The sequence below is a fragment of the Acinonyx jubatus genome, chromosome B1, assembly GCF_027475565.1.
Source record: "Acinonyx jubatus isolate Ajub_Pintada_27869175 chromosome B1, VMU_Ajub_asm_v1.0, whole genome shotgun sequence".
Taxonomy (NCBI): Eukaryota; Metazoa; Chordata; class Mammalia; order Carnivora; family Felidae; genus Acinonyx; species Acinonyx jubatus.
Window position 1 is genome coordinate 2,703,376 of NC_069382.1, and position 21,974 is coordinate 2,725,349.

Sequence of the window (21,974 nt, forward strand, 5' to 3'; positions counted from 1 at the left end):
TCTAACCAAAATTCACTAAGTACACCAAGTATTGGTGTTCTAATCCACAGCTCCTGACCCCAAATGGCTCAATCCGTTTGCTACAGTAGTTTTTGCATGGAGGATGATGCATGGGTGGATGGATGGATGGATGCAGGGATGGAAAGAAGGAAGGAAGAGAGGGAAGTTCAGTCCTGTCACTATGCTACGTATCACTGTAAAGCCTCTGAAGAGTCGGCCTGGACACGTGTGGTCAGGGGGCCCGGACACGTGGGGGTGGGGCGGGTGGCAGCAGGCTTACTGGTGTAAGTGATGTTGAACCCCCTGCCGGTGGTGGAGTGGTCAGACTGAAATTCCAAGCGGACAATGTGCCCGCTGCTGGCCAGCTGGGAGGGCACCTCGTGGCCCGAGAAAGTGCCGAGGACTGTTAGGTCAGAAATCCCATCGTCTTTGATCGCCAGGAAGTCAAACTGAGGCTCCACGTCAAAATCGTTGAAAATGAGGTGGATCCTGCTCCCGGGTTCAGAGATGATCAACCAAACGCAGTTCATGTTGTTGCCGTATTCCTCCGGATAATTGGGGGACAGGATAATCCCCGACGACGCAGTGAAGTTGAAGAAACACGAGACTGGGAAGACACAAGCGTACTTTCAAACAGGTCTGCACAGATCCCAATAAGGGGCACCTGCAGCTGGTTGCTGTGGACGCAGGGCCGGCAGCGTCCGACTGTTCAACTGGCAATTCTGAACCTGAACACTCCCTCTTCCCCTGAGTCGGAAAGACAGGATCCCTTTGGACGCACCACCACCAGAGCCAAATGATGGGCGGAGGCTTGACGCAGAGATCATCCTCCCCGACTTCACGGACACTTGGGGCAAATATTAGAATTTCTAGTTAAAGCTTTCTGCCTTCAGAGGAGCAAACGGTCATATGAAAAGGCATGTCTGTGTCACAGGCACAATTTCCGGAAAATAGTATCCGTGCTATTTAGTCTTCTAGGACGACCTTTCTCTTTACATTTTATGTTTGCCTTTAAAGTGCAATTTCTCAGGTTATTTATTGTTTATCAGTTACGGGTACAGTTAATAAGTAACAACTCCGAGGAGCAGTCCAATGGTTCGGGTGGATAATATAAAAATCTCTTGGGACATTTGTCTCTTAAGGGTGTGTACCTGAAACCAGTTTACGTACGTGTATGCACACATGCATGTATGTACACATGTGACTTTTTGGAGGACACCTGTTGGGTTTATTCCCACATTGCCCGGGCCAAGCTACATCTGGTTACCAAATAAATCTTGCTTTTAAACTGCCATGAAGTGCAAACGTTTGACTTACGAGGAGCAGGCAGTTCTTGGACCGAAACCCAAGCGAACACCAGCCGGGCTCACCAGCGATGTGTCCCTGGTGCAGCATTAGCAAAGTCATACAGACGGGTGCCTGGGGAGGTCTCACTCGGGCCACCCACGGGAGCCCTGGCGGGAGCCAAAGCTTTCCTGCACGAAACGTTCTTTCTACAGAGAGCCCTGGGCTCCACGTGCTCTAGAAGAGGTACCCATGTCACGGGTCGCTTTTACCTGAGTGAGGACAGCGAGGGAGTGGGCACTGGACAATGCCCCTGCCCCTTCTGGTCCCTGAGGCTCTCCCTAGAGATGCTGACAGCAGCCGTCTCTGTCCCCTGCCCCTGCCTGGCATGCAGCCCTCTCTGTCCCCGGCCCCGGCCCCTGCCCGGCCCCCCAGGGCACAGTACTCACACACACAGCTGGGCTTGTTCCCCGACCACTGGTTGTTCTGCTGGCACGTGATGACCCTCTCCCCCACCAGCTCGAAGGCCGCCTGGCACTCAAAAGTGAGGGTGTCCCCGTGCAGGAAGCTGCTGCCAGTCCGCTTCCCGTAGGCAGGGACCCCAGGGTCCCCGCATCCTCCCTTTTCGATTTCTGAGAATGGGAGAGGAAAACGAGCCGTCAAAAAAAAACAAAAAAACACATGCAGTGAACATTTGTTAGCAATTCAGAAAGGGAGCGAGTGGTTCCTTCTGCTGGTCTATCTGTAGTTTTTGTTAAGAGTTTCCAAAGGATGCTCGTTTCGTCAACATTTAATTACAAAAGCCTGGGGGTAAAAAGGCTAAATGAACTTGAGAGAAAGGTATTTAATGTACTGTCTCCTAAGGGAGACGAACAGTTACACGGATGCTGGTGACGCAAATGCTACAATTAATACATAGATGCCTCTTCCGGCCCACGCGCCTCCTGCACCCTGCCGTTAAAATGTAAACACGTATTATGTTTTCATCTGTCTGGTTTTTTTTTAATGTAAACAATACAAGATTGTTCATTCACTACTGAATATTTAAGTCAATAAATGCATTTGAATATTCCTTCCCTCAATCTTAAGACTCGTTTATGAAACAAAGCGAATGTATTAATGGTCCCTGGATGAAGAGAAAATGGGCAGAATCAAGCCCCTTTTCATGAAAACACAACTGTAATGAAATAGGGACACAAACACACCAGGAGTATGTATACATAGACTTCAACCGCACCTCCGTCTTAAGTGTTAACTACACAGAATCTATTAAATGAAATAGGCTATTTACTCACATAGAAGTAGTTTTTGAGAGCAAACTATGTGTCAGGCCCTGTTCTAGGTACTGAGGTGACTGAGCAAACAAGACAGAATTCTCGCACTCGTGGGGCTCACATTATATGGAGGGAAACCATGAAAGTTTCAAATGTATATGAGTTTCAGATCACAATAGGTGGGGTTTGAAGCAAAGTGGAGACATTCAAAGGATTACACAATAATAGATGGGGGAGGAAAGAGAAGGTATAAACATCCTGAGGGAAGCCTGAAATCAGCCCTTCTAAGAAAGAGATACCAGCCCAGTGTAGCAGGCACCGATCCCTAGAAAGGAAGGGAGGGACCCCCCCCCACCCCGAGCAGCCTGTTGGGCTTTTGTGTGTTTTGCCCTGGGAAGAAGGTGTTGCAGGGTTTTAGGATGAGATAGGAGCTGAGCTGAATACAAGTGTAAACATTCTCTGCAGGACTGGTGAGCGCAGGGAGGGAGACAAGCGAATTTCAAGACGCAAGGGATGGTTTCCACGCACACATCCAAAATGCACCGACTGGGTCTGCCTTCTGAAATTTGTCATGGGCTTATTCTAATTTCTTGCACCGACCAAGCACAAACGCAAATTTAGGTTTTATTAGCAATCTAACTACTTTCTAATCCAGTTCACAATTTTGGAGGATGTCTGTAGGATGGCACAGGACTGGGTTGCTGGATGGTCTTGAGGATCGTGCCTACCCTATGTGGAACATATACACACACCCAGTGACGAGAGGAGAAACTGTACTTCTGAGAGTTCAGGCATACCAAAGCAGTGGAATCAGCCCGTACTATCATAATGCTGTCAAGACTTCCAGTATATGGGATACTGTCACACCTGTTTTCTTACGCGTAAGAGCAGGAAACAAAAACAGGTGCAGGGACACAGGTCCAGGGTGCTCCGCTAACCTCCTGGGCTCTCCAGTAAAGAAGGTGACCCTTATAGTGACAGATCCACGGGAACAGAAGTGTTCCTGGGTGCAACGCAGGCCAAAGAAATCACCCAGAGAACGTGTTTTCTTAAGGACAGACGTTGGCATTCAAGTCGTGTGACTTGACTTGAACTGAGCCACGAGTGGGTTTACTTGAATTCAACACTCGGGATGCCTTGAACCAAGTTGTTGTTGTTGTTGTTGTTGTTGTTGTTGTTGTTGTTTTTTCCGACGTGAATCAAAGGCAGTTCACAGCAATGGTTTATAACAAAACCCAGCTTGCAGTTCGTGGGCCTCTCAGTCAGGTAGGGACTGAGCACCCCTGGTCCTGGCAAAGGACACAGCCCTGAGGTCAGGAGTCAGGATGCCAGACTGGATTCTGGGCCTCCTGGCCTTTGAGTGGTCACCATGAGCAACTGAGTCTCTCAAAAGCCTCGTTTATGCATCATCAGGGACCACTGCCTACCTCAAAGGACAGACGAGGGGGTTAAATGACAGAATTCACACAACATACCCAGCATATAGGGCTCAAAGTGGTAGCCATTATACGATTGTGAGCAAACCTTAGACTTGCAGACGTCAGTTGTGCGTCTGTGGTTCCAAAACCTGCAGTTCCTTCTTACAAGGAAATAAATGATGGCACGTTGGGATAATGCTGTTTCCTACATTAACTGATTCCAAGAACTCCTGAGTGGAGGGCGAGGACACCGCACGGTTGTGGTTAGACCCGCGGTGTGGGTGCAGATGAAGGCCACTGTGCCCCTTCTGCTGGGGTGAAGACAGTCCTGTGGTCATTCACGTCCACCAAAGATGCCGACCGTCGTGGGTCCAGACGCGTCCTTACTAGGTGCTCCGTAGAGACCAGTGATTAGTGGCCAGACAGCGTGGTGTGGGGTCAGTGGGTGTGAGCGCTAGTAGGACTTTTTCTTCAGCCACGGGAGAAGTGTGGTCGTGGCCCGTGATTACACCAGTGTAGCTTCATCTGGAGGAGGGTCACTCTGCACGCGTGACCCCAACACACTGAGCCCGCTCTTGCCCCCAAATGAGCGTGACACAATCCGCATGGGGTTTTGAAATTCCCCTTGGAGGTCACACTGCCTTCCCTTGAGAATCTGCATCTACTTCACATAGTTTTTGTGAAACTATGGAACAAATGGAAGATGAATAATCAGTGTTGACATTGATATAGCAACCGCAGGAAACCTGTTTCCATACATAACGAAATGTAAGACGTCAAAGATGACCTTGAGAGGCTTTTGTGGAAAAGAATCTGACAGTTTGTTATCAGTCGAAAGACTGAAGTCCCTACAGACCAAAAACAAAACAAAACAAAACAAAAACAAAAAAACAAACAAAAAAGCTGGTCAAAATATCTCTTCCAAATTATCAATCTAGAAACGGAACTTGAGGAAATATTAGGTGTGATTATTTCTTTACTTCTTCTCTGATATTGTTTATCAGTATCAGCCTTCTACTGGGGACTCTATGACATTCCTACTGATGTGTTTTCCTTCTTCTTTTTTTAATCTTTTTTTTTTTAATGTTTATTTATTTCTGAGACAGAGAGAGACAGAGCATGAGTGGGGGAGGGACAGAGAGAGAAGGAGACACAGAATCCAAAGCAGGCTCCAGGCTCTGAGCTGTCAGCACAGAGCCCGATGTGGGGCTCAAACTCACAAACCGTGAGATCATGACCTGAGCCGAAGTCGGTCACTCAACCAACTGAGCCACCCAGGCGCCCCTGTTTTCCTTCTTCTTGACAAGAACCTTTAAAAGTACTACATCCTATTATTTCATTTTAATTTTTCTGTATGAAGTTTTCTGAATTTTATGATTTATTTTCGAAGGATATTTTAAAACTTCACCTAAAACAATTCTATTGACACTACATACTTAACATTCATCTCTAACGTGTTTTATTAGGTATATTAGACCTGTAAATGTTTACATAACAAATGAGTAATTGGATTCATCATTTTCTCTTTTATCTTTGTTAATGTTTGTTTATTTTTGAGAGAGAAAGCGCGAAGTGGGGAGGGGCAGAGAGAGATGGGGATAGAGAATCTGAACTGGGTTCTGCGCTGTGAGCACAGAGCCCGAAGAGGGGCTCCAACTCCCAAACCATGAGGTCATGACCTGAACCCAAGCTGGACGCTTAACCGACTGAGCCCCCAGGCGCCCCGCTATTTGCTCTTTTAATTTATCTGGGCGTTTTTGCTTTTACCAACATACGGGCATTAGATGGCATGGGAGCCAAAGAGCAAGACTGACAGTGAGCCTGGCAGGGGGACTCTTGCTGTGGCAAGCCTGTGTGGTCTTTCTGGAGAGAATAAAACGTCTGCATAAATGGGATAGCACTCTGGACCAGATACTGGAAAACAGAGCGGTGCCAACAGACGAGCACAGGTAACTTAGAGGTAAATTTTTGAGAACGGTCATGAGAAACACGGAGCTGAACCCTATGAACTTGTCAGTCGTTGGGCAGTTTCTGATCTACAAAAGGCAATTTTGTTCAATTAAACGCAAGTCTCTTGACCCACAAGAGCACAGCTGCCCTCCGACACTTGCACGTGGTGTGGCGCACGGCTAACGGAGGCCTGGCTGATGACTCATCTTTGCACATGCACCTGTCATGGCCCCAGCACAGGGCACAGAAGCACAGGGGAACGAATGCTGGCTCCAGTCACAGCCAAGTTCCCCTGGGCTCCTTTACACAGCTGAGTACCTTGCCGCAGGGCCCCTTATCAAACCCTATCTACACAGTATTTTTGACACATCGGGGTGCCGTGGTGTTGACTCTCACTTCTGTATCTTCTCTTCAACACTCCACGGAATGTCCTGTCCTCCTCAACCAGCCCACAGGCGTGCACCTGTGGGTACATCCACCTATCAGCTGCCTGTATGTCGTAAAGAGACCCAGCAGCATGCAGTCAGCGTGCATTTCCCAAATACCGTGCGCGTCTTCAACTTAAATTTCTGCCTTTCCGTGAAGGACGCTCACATTCAGGCCAGAGGCATACTGAACACTCCAGAATCTCTCATGCTGCCGGGCACCCTTCCGTTCTGGTGTCCCCCACCCCCATCTAAGACACCCCCTCTTCTCCTTTCGTGGCACTGCCCTCATTAAAGCCTCTTCAAATCCCCACAGCCCAGGTCTGGCTCCCTGTTCCAGAATTGCTAGGTCCTTTTTTTTGTAGACCTTTTAGAACTAATCCAGTCAGGATTGATTTGAGTTGCGATCCTGTCTTTCTGTCCCATCACACTGCAAATTTTTCCAGAATGATGACCAATCCATACCTTTCTCTGTATTTCCCAGTACTAAAATCAGTGCCTGAAACAAAGTGGATGCTGGTATTGTTTTGTTCTTTTACGGACCTTCTGAGATGTCTGACCAGGCTTCTAGCTATAAGACAGGCGGCTGACTTGTTTTGTTCCCTACAAAGAGCTACTAGGCTTTGCCCCATGTCTTAGTCTGTGGCTGACATCTTGGCGCACAGTACATGGACTGTTCTAGCTGAAAGGTCTAAGAAACAAGCAAACGCACCAAATCATGGATCTTGTGAAGACTGCAGCTCGGGCACTCAGCAGAAAATAAACAAATAGTATGAAATATGTCAGACACTGATAAATGTTCCGAAAAGAGAGGACGGGGGGTAAGAGGGAACACAGACCGTGGTGGTCTGTTTCGGGGGGAGGATCCAGGGACACCCTCTGCAAAGCACACATTCGAGCAGAGATGTGAAGGGAGGATGCGTCTGCGAGTGTAAGAGAGAAGAACCCTGCATGGACAGAAGACAGAACCAAAGCACGGGGCTGAGTGGGGAATCCACCAGGCAGGGCTGAGGAACAGCCAGACGCCAAGAGTGACTGTAGTCCGGTGATAAAGGGCCAGAGGAGCAAAACACAAAAGCAACGAGCGGGTCAAGGACCAGGCGACACAGAACCTCTAGACCTTGACGGGGATATGGTTCTTTCATCACGCTTTCTTATAATCATGCTGTGAGAGCTACAGGAAACGGCCAGTTGTTTCCTAATTTATTGTGAAACATTTCATGCTGTAATAAATATTGGAGAGAAGGCACCTAAACGCCACCATAAAATAAAACACAACTTAGAGGTATCCACTGTATGGATTTTTGCTTCTTTGTTGGCAACAAGTCCAATCCTAAATTATCCTGAAGATGTTAACTTCTATCAACCCCTTTAGATACACTTGGTGGGCGACATGTGTTACAGGAAAGGGTGCCCCACTGAGAATGGAGGTTTAAGTCACAGATCTTTTATCTCACGTATTAGTCTCTTTGGTACTCTTCCAAAATTATTAGCGGAGCACCTCTTACGTGCTAAGCTACTAGGATGAAAAATAATTATCTTCCAGAAGTCTACAGTGCAATAATTTGAACAGACGGATGGATGACCACCATAACACTCCTGGCGAGATATCTGTCATGGCAAAGATATTCTCAAGTTAGTACTGGGCATCATATGTCTTTAAAATCAAAGCAAGCAGCTGAAAGCAAACCGTGTTCGCCCCGAGTGCTCACCCTGTAGGTCATGGGAAAGAAAGGCTGCCTCAGAGCCACTGCAGAGATGCTGACGCTGCAGCTGGGCTGGGTCCAGAGCAATTCAGCCAAGGGCAGCACCCAGTGGAGCCGCCCACACTCTGTGTCCAGAGCCAGTGGCCGCCACCTTCCCCCGGGTGCTAAGGAGATGTCGCTCAGGACACATTCTACTTGCTTGCAATGTTAATGTCCACCCTCTTGACCAACACCACCATTACTGGCCCCGTTTTCAGGATGTGACAGGTCCAAAAGGAAGGAAAAAGCCCTTCTACCTTCTTTTTCTTTTTTTACATTCTTTTCTTAATGTTGATTTTTGAGAGACACAGAGAGAGAGAGAGAGAGACAGCACGAGCAGGGGAGGGACAGAGAGAGAGGGAGACACAGAATCTGAAGCAGGCTCCAGGCTCCGAGCTGCCAGCACAGAGCCCCCACGCATGGGTCAAACCCATGGCCTTGAGATCATGACCTGAGCCCAAGTCAGGGCGTAACCGACTGAGCCACCCAGATGCCCCAAGCCCTTCAACTTTAGAACTTTAGGTAAAGCTGATCCTTACATCATTTGGCCCTGTATTATCATCACAGAATGCAATATCTGATAATTTTAAAGATGCCTCTGTATTACGATGTTTTTCCTGTTAACTAGAAGCTTCGAGATTGAGACATTATCAATTGCATTTTTAAAGAGTGAGGCAGGGGCGCCTGGGTGGCGCAGTCGGTTGAGCGTCCGACTTCAGCTCAGGTCACGATCTCACGATCCGTGAGTTCGAGCCCCGCGTCGCGCTCTGGGCTGATGGCTCGGAGCCTGGAGCCTGCTTCCGATTCTGTGTCTCCCTCTCTCTCTGCCCCTCCCCCGTTCATGCTCTGTCTCTCTCTGTCTCAAAAATAAATAAAACGTTAAAAAAAATTTAAAAAAAAAAATAAAGAGTGAGGCAGTCTTAATTCTGGCAAAATTAAGCAGGCCCCTCTCTCACCGTGGCCTCTGCATTCTGGTTTCTTGAAATCAGCAGTTCCCATACTTGCCCATACACCAGCGTCACGGGGAGCTCCGCCCCTCCCACTCACAAATTCTAGTGTTTCCCAACGAAGCATTTAGCTGCACTGCGAACACAGAGCCTGGGAAGAAGGAGGGACAGCTGCCAAGCAGGACAGGGCCTCCCTCAGGACTGGAGGCAGAAGGACGAGAGAGGCTGGAGTTTTCAAGACGACAAAACACGGGACCCCACTGGCACGCAGCACCTAGCAGGGGTCTAGACAGGGAACATGCAGAATTTCACCCCCTCCTCTCTCACCCAGCGGGCCTTTCCCTCGAGCGTGTCCACACCAGAACGAAGATAGAGAAAATCCAAAAAAAAAAAAAAAAAAAAAAAAAAGACTGATTTAGACTGACCCCTGGTAATAAGTATTTCATAAACAAGCACACAGCGTGCGTGCTATCAAAGGGCAACTGGAATAGTTTCCCAAGAAAAGCCCTTAATTTGGACTAAAGCCAAGATTGATGCAAAAAGAGAAACACCAAAGTGGATTTATTCTATATGCCTGCTTAAAAAGAATCACATGGAAGCGATTCAACGTGTGCAATAAACGTACCCGTAAGTCACACCAGCACGGAAACAGCCAGGTCAGCTCACACGCCACAACGCTCTCTTTCTCACAGGCCAGAGGATGACACTTAGTGTCACTAAACATTGTGAATCTCATTTGACGAGGACTGCCCTCGGCTGTGAGGAACAAAACGGTTCAATGGACGCTAGCTCGAACTCACGAGCATTTCCTTTTCCTCATGCACCCAGAGGCTGGAGGGCAGAGTGGCATATGGGTTAGGTCGGCGAGAGCCCACATGCTCTGCAGACGCCCGCCCCCTGGACTCACAGGCCAACATCGTGAGCGGTGCGGTCTCGTGGCGCAAAGTGGCTGCCATGTCTCAAGGCAGGAGGAGGTGGAGAGTCCAGGCTTCCCACAAGGGCAGCGAGCTGGGTTTTCTCTTTAAAAACCACAAACACATGCACAAAAAACACAAAAAAATAAAAATACCCCAAAACTTTCCAGAGGCTCTATGGGTGCACTTGTCTTTGTCCCCTGTAACTCACCTGGGTCATTCCTACCTTGAAAGATCCAGGAAACGTCACGTTAGACTCCACAGTGTAGGGGAAAAAAAAAGTCAGGTATTTGTTTTTTTTTTTTTTAATAAATGATAATTTTCATAGATAATCCACAACGTCTGCCACAGAATGTTAGCAAAATTAAAAATTGAGTTGAATTCCTACCAAAAATATCACCTCACTGGGAACAAAACCACCTCCCAGACATAAAATCCTTTCTAATACGTGTGGCTCTGTTCACCAGCACAGTGTTTAACTATGCTGCTACCCTGTATTTAGTTTTCAGGGGAAAAAAAGTAGAAATAAGTTTTTAAAAATTCTTTTGGGAATAAGTTGGGAGTTAAATAACTAAGGCAAGTAAATATAAAAGTAAACGTGTTCTGAGACAAAGTGTGACTATGATCAAAATGATTTTCACATAGGTAGAAAAATAACAAATTACGTAAAAAGAAAAAATAAGAGTGCTTCAGGATATAATGAATCAAAACCATTTGGGATTTTTCTTTTCTTTTTTTAAATTTTTTATTTATTTTTGAGAGAGAGAGAGAGAGAGAGAGAGAGAGAGAGACAGAGCAGGAATGGGGGAGGGGCAGAGAGAGAGGGAGACACAGAATCTAAAGTGGGCTCCAGGCTCTGAGCTGTCAGCACAGAGCCCGACACGGGGCTGGAACCCACAAACTGAGATCATGACCTGAGTCAAAGTTGTTACTTAACTGACTGAGCCACCCAGGTGCCATGGGGATTTCTTTTTCTTTCTTCATCCTGCCATAAACATCAGGGGGGTCCAAGGCTACTTTTGTTGGAGTAGATGGCAATTCACAGGTACTCTTTCACTGGCTAACTTCCAATTGATTTCTAATTTCCTGGGCTTGAAAGCACATATGGATGGCTGTCCATATAGAAGAGAAAGAGGTACATATTCAAGGGCCAAATAAAAAGAATTTTTAATTTTGGAAACTACGAAACAGGTTTAGTAAATTACTGGCCCTGTTATCAAGTTTTTTCCTAAGGAGATTAACTGTACCGAAATGAAAGGCACCGTTTCTTAGAACATTCCACAGGCTTCTAGTTAGCAGACTTGGAATATAAAGTCACTAATTCTTCCAAGTATGTTTCACAGCCAGTTTTTCTCAGAGACAGGAAGTCACACTTGTTAGACATAAGTACCCTATACCTGCTGTCCTAGATAGATATTGGACATTACTTCCTTGACTACACATTGCTTATTAATTTTTACCATAGGTAATTTTTACCAAAGATAAGCATCCTATGTCTATTATATCTACTGAGATCAATGGCTTGTGCCCAGTTTGCAGAGATTATTTTGTGATTGAAATGGGCATTTAGCTATGAATAATCTAAACACGGTCTGGGCCACTTTTTTTCAACTTTGCTCTACAATTAGGCACAACATTTGGGCACTTGATTATCCAATTATCTGTGCATTAGAGCAAATAGCAAACTGCTTCTGGAGATCTTGGCACCGCCCACGGGTACTTTATTAGGTCATCTCTTCAGAGTTGGCACATCATCTGTTCAGGCATCTGTTCTTGTTAGACATTTCATCTTATACGATAATGTCATCTTACCCAAGGATACGGCTCTGCCCTAAATTGGCAACACAGGATGTCAGCACAGCAGGTAATTATCAGGGAATACCATAGTGAATTAACTGTTAATCAATAGTTATTCAGAGTTGTTATGGAATGAATTATATACCACCCCCCCTCCCCCCGCACAATTTATGGTGAAGCCCTAACCCTCAATGTGGCCATATTTGGAGGTGGAGCCTTTAGAGATGTAACTAAGGTCGATTCCCTAGGACTGGTGTCTTTCTTCTTTCTTTTTTTAATTTTTTTTTATTTTTTAATGTTTTTATTTATTTTTGAAACACAGAGAGACAGAGCATGAGCAGGGCAGGGGCAGAGAGAGAGGGAGACACAGAATCGGAAGCAGGCTCCAGGCTCCAAGCTGCCAGCACAGAGCCTGATGTGGGGCTCAAACTCATGGACTGTGAGATCATGACCTGAGCCGAAGTCGGACACTTCACCGACTGAGCCACCCAGCTGCCCCTGGACTGGTGTCTTTCTAAGAAGAGGAAGAGACACTAGGGCCAGGCACACATGGAGAGGAAGCTCTGTGACGACTCAGGGAGAAGACAGCCACCTGAAAGCCGAGAAGAGAGGCCTCAGAGGACATCAAAGCTGCCGGCACTGTGATGTTGGACTTATAACCGTGCAACCATGAGGACGTACACGTAAGCCCCCAACGTGTGGTGTGTGTTACGACAGCCCCGACACACTAACACGAGTGTGAAGAAAAGACACGATATCTATAAATTGTTGTTCCCATGACGTGAAATTATTGTAGAGTACACGCGTCCTTCCTTAGGTCAAGATCGGTCGCTCTTACTTTCTCTGGCAAAGGTTTTCTACTTAACTGACTTCGGTTTCGAAATCACTCCCCTGGCAGATGCTGAAAATCGTCAAAAGGAGGAAGCTCCTTTGATAAATGTTTCCTAAAAAGACTCTTGAGAGCACTGTTTGCAATTCGGTGAAAAATTATTTTTATGAAGCCCAGAGGGAGAATTACTCTCTGATTAGAGTAGCATACAGTTCCTGGGAAACTGGTTTGTTTTTATTCCACCAGTTCTCTGACCATGTGAGGACAAGAAGGCCCTTGCTGATGGTGACGATGGAAGCCTGGGGGTCTGGCGTGGGTTGGGGATTGTCAGAGTTGGGTGAGAAGGAGTAGTCAGCACACATGAAGAAGAAAAAGGAGTTTCTGGGAACTTCTGGTGACAACAAGTTCCTCAGGACACAGGAGGGAGTTGTCAAGTGCTCGCTGTTGGCCAAGTTCAAGTGTCTAATTCTCCTCCCGCTCTCTGGAGGGCCCAAGCTTGATCCTTAACTTCCCCATCTTTTAAGAGAAGGAAGGTTGTCCTGGACCAGCAAGTTACCACAGGAGAGCACAGGAAGGGGTGCTGCTGATTAGGGTGGATGAAGGGAGCCTATGCTTTGGTCTGTTGTCAACAACACTCACCTAAGTTCCGCCTGAGGGTCAAGGACCATTAGTCCTGGGAAGGCTGAGTGCACGGTTCACACTGTTATCACTCCACATGGTCAACTCCATCCTGAGTAGCAGAAATACACCCTGTCTCCCCATGAGGCCCATCCCCTGCTGTCTGTCACACTGTCAGAAGACCTACTTTTTCCACCCTAAAAGCAACTTGCTCATGAGGATGACACATATGTATGTCTTCTTGCTCAGAATTTTCCAGTTCTTCACCCTGTCCCGTCACTTAGGGAGGTCCCTGTGGTCCACCCATGCATCCCGACCCATGTGCTCAGGATGGCGGTCATCAACTTGTGCTTTTCTGCACAACCTCCTTTAGAGGCAAACGCAGAGATCCACACCTTCCTTGGTGTGTTTCCCTGCCCCGGTCCCCCTGTTCACAGAATGCTCTCACCATCAGCTTATCCTTCTTCCAGCTAATGCTGGTCCCTAGTCCGTCAAAGATGGATAACTCCATCCTTTCTTCACATTTCTCCAGCTTGTTATTCGGTCAGGTCCATAGAAGAACGGTGAGCGGAGAAACACTAATCTCTTATCAGTGATGAGAATTGTGCCCTATTCCTTTCATACATTGCAAGAATTCACTTGGGGTGTAAAAGGTTCCAGTACCACCTGCATTATTATAATTTTGTTACTTGTTGTTGTTATGAAGAGCACCGCATGCTGAAAACACTTAGAGTAAAAGTAGTTCACATATCACAACTATTTCTAATGCAATGGGGATGTTTCCTTCCATGTGTTTCCACTTTATGTTACGGTTCTCGAACCCACGGAAGAATATTTTAAAGTTTCTGCAAGATTTCTTTAGTTTCAAAAGACAGCAAGTACTGTAACAGCTTTTAAATGCACTCTCTTCCCTGGTGAAGATATTTTTGTTTCAGTTGTAGTAGAAACCAGCTTTAAAACCCTATGTACGTTATTTAACCTTAATGAGAAACAAAGGCCACGGGATTGGATGATTGTTGATGTCCCTTCCGGTTTTATATTTTTGTGACACTCCGAAATCTCAGATTTAGAACTTAGCAAAAAATACGAACCGTATTAATCACAGCTTAAGTTTTACTAAAAACATTGTTTTAGGGCCATCTCAGAGAACATACACAGTTCACTCATGGATTCTGCCACTTGTCCTTCCAGGCCCCAAATACCCCACACAAACACGTTCTACAGCATCCACTACACTCCCACACGTTTGAGTGGCTCCTTGGTTAGTGTTTCATTGTTCATCACCCAGGACTGTCTGTGTCCACCCAGCACTGCTGCCTCTATGACCATCTCACCATTTTGCACCCTGTCTCTTCATTCCACTTTCTATGCTGCAGCCAAAACAATGTTTCTAACCCTCAAACCCGGTGATGGCCCTAACTTGCCGGAAATGCCTCTGGTGACCTCCATTCTTAATTCAAAGTCCTTTCATGTAGAAAGCCCGGCACAATCTGGACGCTAACTCCTCTGGGCCACCTTTCCTTACTCTCTTCCTTGCGATCCACCCTCCAGGCTCCAAGTTCTGATCGTACTCTCTTTCCATCCTTCACGCCCACTGTAAACGTTGTGTCCACCCTGCCTATCGGCTCCCCAGGTCAATTCACTGTCCGTATTCTCATTTCAACCGTGCTTGCGCTCTGGTAGCTTGTATCCCACGATCTGCCTGCGTCTCACTCTTCTCTAACACATGTCACTGTGCATTATATTTATCCTTTGTGCTTTACGGTAAGCTCCACAAGGGTCTACTTTACCGACTGCTCAATCTCCAGCAGCTAGTCAAGTGACCAATGCACAGTACATGCTCTTCAAAGTTATTTTATTTTTTTAATGTTTTTAAAGATTCTACTTTTAAGTAACCTCTACACCCAACACGAAGCTTGAACTTAACTGCCCTGAGATCAAGAGTCACATGCTCTACCAGATGAGCCAGCCAGGTGCCCCTCCTTGAAATTTTTCTTAATGAATGTCATAGAGGTTTATATTTATACATGTTTTTTTATATGCTTTTGTTTCTATACTTGTAACTCTCACCATATTTCAGATGTATTTGCTCATTCATGAAATAATTTCCAACTCCTAACTGACCTAGGATCCAGGATGGGGTAGGTGGGTTTTATTTATATGTAAAGACAAAATAATTTTGTAGTAAAAATAATAATGATGCATTCATGGATAAGTATAAGCTGTGTTCATAAGGAGAAGGTTTATTTTTAATTTTTTTAATGTTTATTTATTGGGGGGGGGGGAGGAGGGGAATAGTGTGAGTGGGGAGAGGGGCAGAGAGAGAGGGAAACAGAGAATCCCAAGCAGGATCCACACTGTCAGCACAGAGCCTGACACGGGGCTTGATCTCAGGGACTGTGAGATTATGACCTGAGCCTAAGTTGGATGCTTAATGGACTGAGCCACCAGGCACCCCCATAAGAGTTTTAATATCCCCTGGATCCTTTTATGAAGTATAATCATGTTTTAGCCCTTGTCCTAGATCGGAAAGAAAAAATGGAAAAACATACAAGTAATAGATGGAAAATAAAAATACTGTTTTCTTTACTTACAAAATGCATCTATTTTATTTGGAAATGTACCTCCATGTTTTCATGATAGTATCTTAGATAACACACCATATTGCCAAGTGCGAATGATTTATCAGGAGTAAAGTTTTACAACATACCACGTGCTGTTCCCACTGGTGTGTATTATCCCCCTAAATCTATTTTTTTAAGTTCATTTATGTATTTTGAGAGAGTGAGCAGGGGAGGACAGAAAGAGAGAGAGAGAGAGAGAGAGAGAGAGAGAGAGAGAGAATCCCAAGCAGGTTCCGCTGTCAGCACAAAGCCTGAAACACAGGGCTGGAACCCACGAACCATGAGATCATGACCTGAGCCAAAACCAAGAGTCGGATGTTTAACTGACTGAGCCCCCCAGGCGCCCCTCCCTAAATCTACTTTTTGACAAAGTCAGACAATTTCTGTTTGACATGGTAGATACACCAGGTTGCGGAGGTCTTGGTCACTACACGAATATTTATTTGGATTTTTAAAATGATTACTCAATTGATCCGGAGTGACGTGATCAAGATGGTGACATAAGTCGTCCCAACTACAGCCGCCCCCCCCCCCCCCAAAAGAAGAGCAACTAGCAACAATCCAGAGAGAAGAAAACCTTGAACTCGGAGGTGAGGCTGAGGCAGCTCCTGGACCACCCCCACACAAAGAAGAGCTGCATTTCTTTCTTTCTTTTTTTATACAAAGAAGAACACACAAGCCTAAAATGTATATGTAACCACGAAAGATTCCAAAGAGCCAAAGCGATCTTGAGAAAGAACGATGTTGGAGGCATCCCATTTCCTGTTTTCAGACTACACTGCCAAGTTTTCGTGATCAAAAGTAGTATGGTGCTGGTGGAAAAGCAGACATACAGATCAGCGGACCAGAATAGAGAGGCCCAGACATAAACCCACGTATCTACAGTCATTTTACAAGGGAGCCAGGAACATTCAATGAGGAAATGATGGCCTCTTCAACAAAGGTGTTGTGAAAACTCAGCATCTACACGCAAAAGAATGAAAATGGACTCTTATACCACACACAAAACTAACTCAAAGTGGATTGAAGTCAAGAAGACCAAAAACCATGACATGCCCAGAAGAAAACAGGGACAAAGTTCCTTGACATGGGTCTTGGCAATGACTCTTTGGATAGGACACCAACTGCATAAGCAGCAAAAGCAAAAATCAAGCAGGACCGGTTCTGTGCAGTGGAAGAAATGGTCAACTATATGGAAATACAGCCTATGGAATGAAAGAAAATATTTACAAATCATTTATCTGGTAAGAGGTTAATATCCGAAATACGTAAGGAACCGATACAACTGAATAGCAAAGAAATAGTGATAACAAAATTAAAAACATAATAACCTAATTGAAAAGTGGCCAAATCACCCGAATAGACATTTTTTTCAAAGAAGACATACAGATGGCCAACAGGTAGCCCAAAAGGTACTCAAACATCACTCATTATCAGGAAAAGGCAAATCGGAACCACAATGAGACATCGCCATAACCAGCGCTTTCATCAGAAAGACAAGAAACACAGATGCTGGCGAGGATGTGGGGAAAAGGGACCCCTCACGCACTGTTGGTCGGACTGCAAACTGGTGCAGCCGCTGTGGAGAATGGTATGGACGTTTCCCCCCAAATTAACAATAAAGCTACAATATAAGTCCAGCAGCCCCACTTCTGGACATAGACCTCAAGGAAACAAAATCACTGTATTGAAGAGATATCTGCCCCCTCCCATGTTCACCGCAGTGTTATTTTTTTAATAATAAGCAAGACATGGAAACACTGCAATCATTTGTGCATGAATGAATGATTTTTACAACTGTGGCGTATATAATGGAATATCATTCGGTGATGAAAAAGAAAGAAATCCTGCTATCTGCCACAACACGGATGAACCCTGAGGGCATTATGCTAAGTGGGGGAAGTCAAACAGAGATCAACACTGTATAATTTCACTTACAAGTGGAATCCTATAAAACTGACCTCACAGAAACAGCAAATTGGTGGTTGCCAGGGGTGGGGCGGCTGGGAGAAGGAGGGAAGGCAGTCAAAGGGTACAGACCTCTAGTTGTAAGTTGTGATTCACCTTATAATGAGAAGTCCTGGGAATGCAACACATACCATGGGGACTAGAGTCAATAACACTTACCGTACACTTGAAAGTTGAGGAGAGAGCAGTGGATCTTAAAATTCCTCACCACGTGCACACACGCACACACACACACACACACACACACACACAGATGGTAGTTACGTGAGGCGAGAGGTCAACGTTATTTTGGTAATCACTTCTCAATAGACATGCATGAAATCACACGACGCACCTTATACGTACACGATATTACATGCCAATTATATCTCGATAAAGCTGGAAAAAATATCATAAAATTGATGTGTTTTCATGTGGGTTCCACAGATAAAAAGTTCCTGTACATTCCATGTGGTTTCTCACAGGACTGCAATCCACCGATTTCTTCAGAAGCCACACTGCCCCAGCTACTGAGGTAACACTTCCTTACAGGTGTTAGTAACGCCACATTTTAGAAAACAAAAGCTTTTCTCTCTGGTAGCGTCATTCCAAAGTAACCTACGAATCGGTAAGGTTGCACAGTTATCTGTGCACTCACTCTTGTGGTAAAGGCAATTCCACACGGCTTGCGAGTCTACCCTTCTCAATGGCTACTTGACTGTCGCTTCTATCCTGAATTTAGAGTTTAAGAAAACAGTCACTAGCATAGATAAAAGGTAATCTGTGGCCACCAGATAACTACTGCTTTGGGTGGGTGCTGGTGAGCGGATGACAATGTGCCCAAGACCAGCGAATTTCATCTTCTGGAGAGGGAAGCGACAGTGGACACATTCTGGTACGCACCTGCTCCTTGATTCTCATTTTTCCTGAGGTTCTGACTCAAATATCTAAAATAAGTGATTTCCTTTCACTATCTTTAGAGAACAAGACTGAAGGGGTGCCTGGGCAGCTCAGTCACTTAAGTGTCTGACTCTCGATTTTGGCGCAGGTCCTGAGCTTACGGTTGGTGGGTTCGAGCCCCGCATCGGGCTCAGTGCTGACAGTGCAGAGCCCTCTTGGGATTCTCTCTCTCTCTGTGTTGTTCACTCAAAATAAATAAATAAACTTAAAAAAAAAAAAACAAAAACCACGAGATTGCAACAAATGAATGACAATCCACTCATGCTGTCTGCGCCTGAGCGTTTGCCCCTGGCGGACACGGTGTAAGCTCGCGGGGTTACGGAAAACTGTGGATGTAGGCATAATCGGGCACTTGGAAGGAACGAAACCTCCCGTGACCATTTCTCTTCTAACACAATCCCCAACGTCACCCCCGAAAGTAGCAGACGGCTGTTACAGTGGCCCGTGCTTGTTAAAATTATGTGTAATCATGCTTAATTACGCTGTTGAGGGGAAATTCTGTTGTGTACATAAAACACTGTATTTGCTTTTCACACAAATGTGCTTTGTTTGAGTAAAATAAAAATAAGATGCTTTTAAAGGTACTGTCAACGGCAAAGATGGGTCGGGAATGAGATTGCTCTGTTTCTCTTTCCTCTCTGTGGCCCTGCTGTGAAACTCCGGATCCGAGAAATCCAGGAGGCAGGAACCACAGAAATGAACCGTTTTCAGTTCTTCATCCTCGTCTCATGGAGGCTATGGGAGTGTCAGTATCCAAACTCAATTTTAGCGCTGTCCAAATTATTTGCAAGGGCTGTGGAGGTTGAGAACTGTATTTGTGGTGAGGCCCAGGAAGATAAGACACTGGGTCCGAGGGAGCACTATTCCGAAAGTGACCATTTTATTCCAAATACTGATCAGCTACAACAGGAGGCCAAATTTCCCTGATCTCCCTGCTGGTTGGTAAGCTGATTTGGGATTTGTTTTTATTTATTTATTTTTGAGAGAGAGAGAGAGCAAGAGAACAGGGGAAGGGCAGAAAGAGTGGGGAAGAGAGAGAGAGAATCCCAAGCAGGTTCCGCACTGTCAGTGCAGAGCCCGACGTGGGGCTCAAACTCACGAACCACAAGATCATGACCTGGGCAGAAATCAAGAGTCTGACGCTCAACAGACTGAGTCACCCAAGCGCACCTTGATTTGGGGGGTCAGAGGACTGATCCTGAGCCAACACTCCTCGGTGTCTAGCATAGAGGCCTGGCCTGGTCTCCGATGTCACTGCCGTCCAGCGAGCCTGCTGCTGTGTCAGGGCGTGAGACGCGTGTGCGCCTTCCACCACCGTCAGAGAACGCCCTGACCCGTGATCAGATGCGTGTGACTGCACACACCCAGGCCAAAATACGTTAGGAAACAGCAAGGCACAATGAGAGCCTTTAAAGTTCATCGTCTTTCCCACTGTTACAGGTTGTTTTCAAAAACATGAAAAACAATTTAAAGAGCCATTAGTAATGACAAGTCCCTGAGAATAAATGAAAGGCATGTGTAAGGCAACCTCCTTTCCAGAATTCATCAGTAAAAATTCAGTTATAGAAATAATCTTATAGGATTTTGTAATTTTACTTTCATTTATGTTACACTCAAGGTGCACAAACAGTTAATGCTTTTTTCGGGGGGAGGGGTTACAATTTTTGGATTCTGAGACCATAAGCAGTACTCGAATGGTGAACCTTACTCAGGCCGGGGTTCGTAAAAACACAAGCTGGGCTGTGTCATCCTCCCTAACCTCAGCAGGAGCCCCACCCTTATGGCCAGAGAGTGAAACGTTTGAGCGTGTGTATGCGGACATCTTCAGAGTGGGCCTGTGAGGTTGACAGTGTGTTCTGACCAGATGCTCCTGGTTTATATTCAACTCTGTGCTCACTGTCAACATTAAGATACAATCTTAATGTTGTAGTTTCTAGAAGGCTTACAGGAAAAGGAAGGATGAAGTTCCTGCTTACCAGATGACCTGAGTCATTAAAAAGGTGTAAAATACTTGTACCATTCTAGAATTTCTATTTTGAAGTAATGAAAATGGACACATTATTTGTATTTTAAAATAAATATACACCTCTACACACACACACACACACACACGTATATCTGATTTTGACAAAAGATATATACATATCTTTTATACATATACACACATATACGAGACATCAGGAGAACGATATTCAGGTAACACTCCACTAACTTGGAAATTCAGATAGCTGGGAAAACTCTTTTCTAGGCAATCCCTTTAAAACAACCATGACCCAGGGTCCTATGCAGGAAGAAACTAGAAGAAAAGTAGAGAAATGATTCAAATTTGTTTATTCACCTGCACGTTTCTAAGAAATAGCACACGTTCGCATTAAAGACCAAAGAGCTAACACCTCAAGTTAAAAAAGAAATTCTGAACATGTCACACAGCTTTACACACCAAAATTCAAAAAACATTGGTAAGTAAAAAAAATGCTTCCTGTGACTGACAATAATCACGGCTATTGTTTCTGTCGGTCATCTAATAATCAAGTTCATGTTACATTAAAAGACCAATACTACGTGTTTATAGTCTTCTTTCGTGCTGTACATTATAAAAAAGGCACTAAAAGTCACGTGAAGTTTTACTGTGGTGGTGGCCAGTTTACTATAATAATTGAAAACAATAAAACTGCATTCAGCTGGTTCTATGCTCATTTTCAGGGTGGAAAAATGAAAACTATATTTTAAAGTTTTTATGGAATTATTACACAACTTTTTAAAAACTTTTTAATGTTTATTTTTTAGAGACAGATAGAATGTAAGCAGGGAGGGGCAGAAAGAGAGGGAGACACAGAATCCGAAGCAGGCTCCAGGCTCTGAGCTGTCGGCACAGAGCTTGACGTGGGACTTGAACTCACAAATCGTGAGATCGTGACCTGAGCTGAAGTTGGACGCTTAACCCACTGAGCCACCCAGGCACCCCTAGGCAACTTTTGAAAAATTAAACGGATAATGCAAGATATCTGCAAGCTAACTCTAGAGGAAAACTCATCATCATAAAAAGGGCAAGGGCTGGTTTGGAGACTAGATCCAGGGACTGGCCAGGCATGTTGCGGGGGGTGCGTGGGTGGTGGACGGCAAGAAGGACTCTCCTGAGCCCGCAGCTCCTGAGGAAGCCACATATAAGGTGTGCAGGGCTAAGGGTGTATTCACAAGGTAAGCAGAATAAGTAGATGAAATACCTGGTTATTATCAATCAG

General features: G+C 45.4%; 1 protein-coding gene across 3 annotated transcripts in view; it reads right to left on the reverse strand.

Moving 5' to 3' along the window:
* The window catches only part of CSMD1 (CUB and Sushi multiple domains 1), a 1,996,605-nt gene that overhangs the window by 394,060 nt on the left and 1,580,571 nt on the right, over positions 1-21,974 (reverse strand). For all 3 annotated transcript variants that reach the window (XM_027049973.2, XM_027049974.2, XM_053217751.1), the window contains 2 exons: positions 1,734-1,916; positions 281-607 (listed from right to left, as the gene is read on the reverse strand). In XM_027049973.2, the coding sequence (XP_026905774.1) occupies positions 281-607; positions 1,734-1,916 (510 nt within the window). The remainder of the gene's footprint in view (positions 1-280; positions 608-1,733; positions 1,917-21,974) is intronic.